At 36.9% G+C, this 4,570-nt stretch overlaps 1 protein-coding gene across 2 annotated transcripts; it reads left to right on the top strand.

Annotated features, from left to right (window-relative positions):
• The first annotated feature begins 813 nt into the window (after positions 1–813).
• On the top strand, positions 814–2,650 carry LOC114146116 (uncharacterized). Of its 2 annotated transcripts, XM_028019917.1 has the most exons (5): positions 814–1,116; positions 1,190–1,252; positions 1,340–1,444; positions 1,866–1,994; positions 2,089–2,650. In XM_028019917.1, exons 1-5 carry the CDS (start codon positions 819–821, stop codon positions 2,367–2,369), a joined length of 876 nt encoding a protein of 291 aa, XP_027875718.1. In that variant the 5' UTR covers positions 814–818; the 3' UTR covers positions 2,370–2,650. The 2 variants fall into 2 exon arrangements, with proteins under 2 accessions (XP_027875718.1, XP_027875727.1); XM_028019926.1 differs by lacking the exon at positions 1,190–1,252.
• Positions 2,651–4,570: the final 1,920 nt, after the last annotated feature.

Below are 4,570 nucleotides of genomic sequence, written 5' to 3'. Positions count from 1 at the left end.
TAGGTCTGGACTCTGACCAGGCATTTCTAATACATGATTGTGCTTCAATCTAAATTATTCTGTTGTAGCTCTAGCTGTGATCAGTCTTCTTTTACAACCTCTGACAAGGTTTCTGGAAGTACGTACTCCCCCATATTACACTCCATCCCCCATATTTCCAGCAATTGTGACTAATTTCCCTATTCATAAAAAATAGCATCTTACTGTGTGGTGATGCACAGCAATGCTTCATGCTGTAAATGATTTGTTCAGGAAAATGAGCAGAGTTAGTTTTCTGCCACATATGTTTCTGCCACATATGTCTGTCTGCATTTATCTCTTCTGGTCAGAACGCCTTCTTCTATGTTCTGTCCCGTACATGGCTTGTTGCAAACTCTAAAGAGGACTTCTTGTGGTTTTAATTCAACGAGCTTTATTTTTGTCACTTTGTCACAATGACCAGATTTTTGTAGTTAATGACTAATAGTTGTCCTAACAACAAGTTGAGATGTTGATCTTTCTCCTCCATAGTTACCAAGAGCCTCTTGGCTGCTTCTCTGAGATGCTCTCTTTGTCCCCTTGTGTCGATATTAACTATGTTTTTTGTAATGTGAAAACAATTAAAAAGGTTTTAATGCAACCGTAGAGGCGCCCTGCTTGCATTATTTGTATGATGTTGACTCTGGTTAATCCTCTACTACTTGGCACACCACTCTAACCCGCAGGTGTGCTGTTTCACAACAATGGTAAATCAATATTGTCCTGACATATGTGGACATGACGTCACCAATAAATAATCCACATAAATAGCCCAATTTGCACATTGCACAAGCAGAAAGATGGTAAACAAGTTTATCATTAGAGCCTTTTTAACCTTCTTCATCTTGTTGCTGTGTAATTTGTACAGGGCACAAGAACACGGCAGTAGCAGAGCTACCAGTGCCAAGGAAGCGTCTGAGACTGACATGTCCAAATCAGAGGAAAATAAAAAAAAGCTGGAGCCTCAGCTTGACATCTGGGAGGAGCTGAGAAACCTGCGAGATTTGGTATTGGAACAAGCAGTAGATTTAAGGCTTCTGTCAGCAAAACTGGCAGAAAGTGACAGTCTAGTTCAGGTCCTGCAGGAGGAGATTAGAGGTATTCATTGATTATGTTTAAGCTTAATAACACATGCATGGAGCTGATGCTTAAGGATGCTTTCATGTTACAGTAATGAAGGACAGACTGACTGCAGCAAAGACTCTGGTTGAAGAAATGCAGATGGAAGGAGAAGGTATCTACTGAAAGTTGGATGAAGACGTTTGTCTTATAGGTGTGAATTGTGAACATTTACAATCACAACTTTTTAAACTTTTTTCAGCTCAATCTGCAGAACTTACAATGACGCAGCAAAAACTCGACATCGTACAGGAAAGGCTATTGGTGAACGTAGCTCATGTGGAAGAGTTGCAGGAGAAACAGGAAGGTAAGGTTTTAGGCTTTAATTTTTGTGTCCTTAGTTTTGTGCATTTGTTTCATGAATTAATACAGTTTATCTTGTTATTTTAAGAACAAAGTCTGGCACTGCAGAAGCTACAATATACCAGCAATGGTTAAAAGTTTTTTGATACTGTGTTTCTGTAGTCATAAAATCAATAAACCCCTTTTGGTTTGGTTTTGGGTATACTTCAGTTTTCATAACCTTTTGTAGAATGAATTTATCTTTATTTAATCGGCACTAATAATGTGAATTGGGTTATGATTACATACACCAGTTGTTAGAAGTAAAAAAATAAAGCGTAACAATTTGCAGAACGTGTACTTTATTTTTACTATCATTGTAAGTTTTTATAAATTTTGTTAATGTCAAAACTAATGGTGTGATATTTTCACAAACTTTATTACAGTGAGCAAAGTGGCTTTTTCTACTTCTCTGCTGTTAACCAGTGAAGGTTTCACATACTATCCAGAGTTTACCACTCTTGTCTACAAAAATGTTTTTACCAACATTGGAAACCACTACAGCCCAGTCACAGGTATACACTTATCAGATTTTTCCTTGAATCTAGGAAAAATTGTTTTATTAATGTTGCTTGAATACATTTTGTCTTCTTGATCATATTGTTTCAGGTTACTTCACTGCCCCAGTAAGAGGAGTATATTACTTCAGATTCACCGGCCAACTTGCGTTTAATGATGATACTATAAGGTTGAGACTTGTCAAGAATGAAGATCCCATAGTGCTTTCAGGGGATCGTGTTTCTGAGTTTGATCGTGAGGACAATGTGTCCAATGGAGCTGTGTTGCATTTAGAGATCAATGATGTTGTTGCTATTCAGTTAGGTGGCTATGTGTGGGATGACAATTATCATAGAACCACCTTTAGTGGATTTCTCCTCTTTGCCTTGTAGATATTAATCTTTATGAGACATCACAAACATACTTATTGATCTACTCATTTATCATGAACAGACTTTCTCCTTTTCTTGACACGACTTTCCAAAGGTTTTAGGCCTTTACATTTATTTTAAAATCTAAAGTACAAAAGCTGACTATAAATTTATAGCTGATATTTTTACAGCATTTTTAAATGCATTTATTAAAAAGTAATTACTTTTTGCTCCAATTTAACTGGATGTAAATTAAACCCGTTTGAATTTCAAGGATTCCTAGTGACTACATTTGTTGTAATTAGTGCTAAATAAAAATATTAGATAAAACAATTGAGTTTGTAATGAGGTGTTTCTTGAATTCCTTGTAAAAACCAATGTCTGACAAAATTTTTAAACTTGTTTTAAAGGGCGGATATTATTTAATATCAACTTTTTTCAGGTTTACATCATGCTATAGTATTATGTCACAGTGAACCACGTATGTTTGAGAAATCCTTGAATCATTATGGCAGCCATTCAGGTATGGCTAAGTGTTTGCTCACACAAAGTGCCACCTATTTCCTCAAACCCCCTGGGAGCTGCAGTCTCCAGCTAAGCTTACACCTCACCTGTGCATCTCATCAACTCCTCCAGACTAGCGACAGCAGCAATTAGGAAACACCTGGCCGAACTATGAGTCTGCTGAATTTATCATAATTACTACATCTCAGTCCAACTCTCCTAACAATAGTGGTTAATGGCATAGTGGAGTAACCTTCTTTTGATGACATGCTAAAGGTGGAGTGTAGGGAAAATAAGAAGCTTCTCAAAGACACAGAGGTCCAATTTCAAGGCGTCAAATTTCTTTTAATTTATGTTCTAATACATACAGTATTTTTATAGCAACTGAAGGAAAGTGTTACTGGGTTCTTTTACAAAAAGAGACCATGTGCCTGAAAGGTACCCAACACCACCCTTTTAAATATTTATTTCACCATATAAGAAAGAGAAGAGAAGCTGCAAAGCTATACATACAAGTCTGGAGGTCTCAGTTAGTATGTTATATATAAAAATTTGTCAAATAGACCAGTAGTTTGTTTGGAAAGCTTCACAAGCGAAAGCTTCCTCTCTCTAAAAGAAATATGACCACACAGCCTTGTTAAATTGTATGTACAGTACAGACCAAAAGTTTGGACACAACTGTGTGTCCAAACTTTTGGTCTGTACTCAATACAGAACAAAAGTTTGGACACACTTTCTAATTGAATTCAATGAGAAGGTGTGTCCAAACCTTTGGTCTGTACTGTAAGTTAAACACAAGACTTTTAGAACAAAAACCTTTGGATAAATTAATCCAAATTAGAGATGTTACTGTAATGCCTAATTCAAACTTCAGAGTTGACAACGTGACAACAAGGCCATCTGTACTCGTCCGTCAGAGTTCTGGTTTTGTAGCAGTGTTGCCTGAACAAAACAGAGATAATTTAAGCTATTCCTGGTCATAAGGTGGCACCAAACACACACCAGACAAAGAAAATGACAAGTAGAATCAAGACCAGAAGAAGAAAAACAACAAAGCTTCCTTTATTGATATGCATTGATGAGACATCTGGTCTTTCCCAGGGAGGATAATTTTTGTCTCTGTGACAAGAATGAAAAAAACTGCAATAATTTTCAGATAATAGATCATTTGTGTTCTTGCTTTTCGATTATTTTCCTCTCTTGTTCTGAGCAGACTGTTAATAACATATGCACGCAAATGCATCATTGCCACTTAGTGGACTGTAGTGGAAAATTTTAAATGGAACACAGTTGGTACTCAAAATTTGCCATTGTGAGGTGCAAGCTGCTTGTGTCACTGGACAGAACAGTTGACATGACTTATCCCACATCAAATAGATCCTTCAAAAGATGCAGCCCCTGAAATTAGATACACTTAAAGTGGTATATAAAGCCCATTATATGTAAGCATGTGAAACCATGTATATAGCATAGGATTAATCTGATCATTGCCTTCCTGTGCCTTCAGTTTCTGCTAGTCTCAATAAGCTGAAGCCATGATGTATTGTGAGATGCACCTAAATTCCTTTACAGACGTAGCCATATGCATGGATGTTGCTGCTTCAGATGTTGTGCAGAACTTTTCTCATGACTTTGGCAATTGAGATGAATGGTTTATTTATTTGTCACCATATTTGATCAGCGCGGCTGTAAATCTGAATCCTCTGCAGCGGTACCTT

Source organism: Xiphophorus couchianus, chromosome 1, assembly GCF_001444195.1.
Source record: "Xiphophorus couchianus chromosome 1, X_couchianus-1.0, whole genome shotgun sequence".
Lineage (NCBI taxonomy): Eukaryota > Metazoa > Chordata > Actinopteri > Cyprinodontiformes > Poeciliidae > Xiphophorus > Xiphophorus couchianus.
Note: the sequence above shows the minus strand (reverse complement) of the source record. Positions and strands in the feature narration are given on the sequence as shown.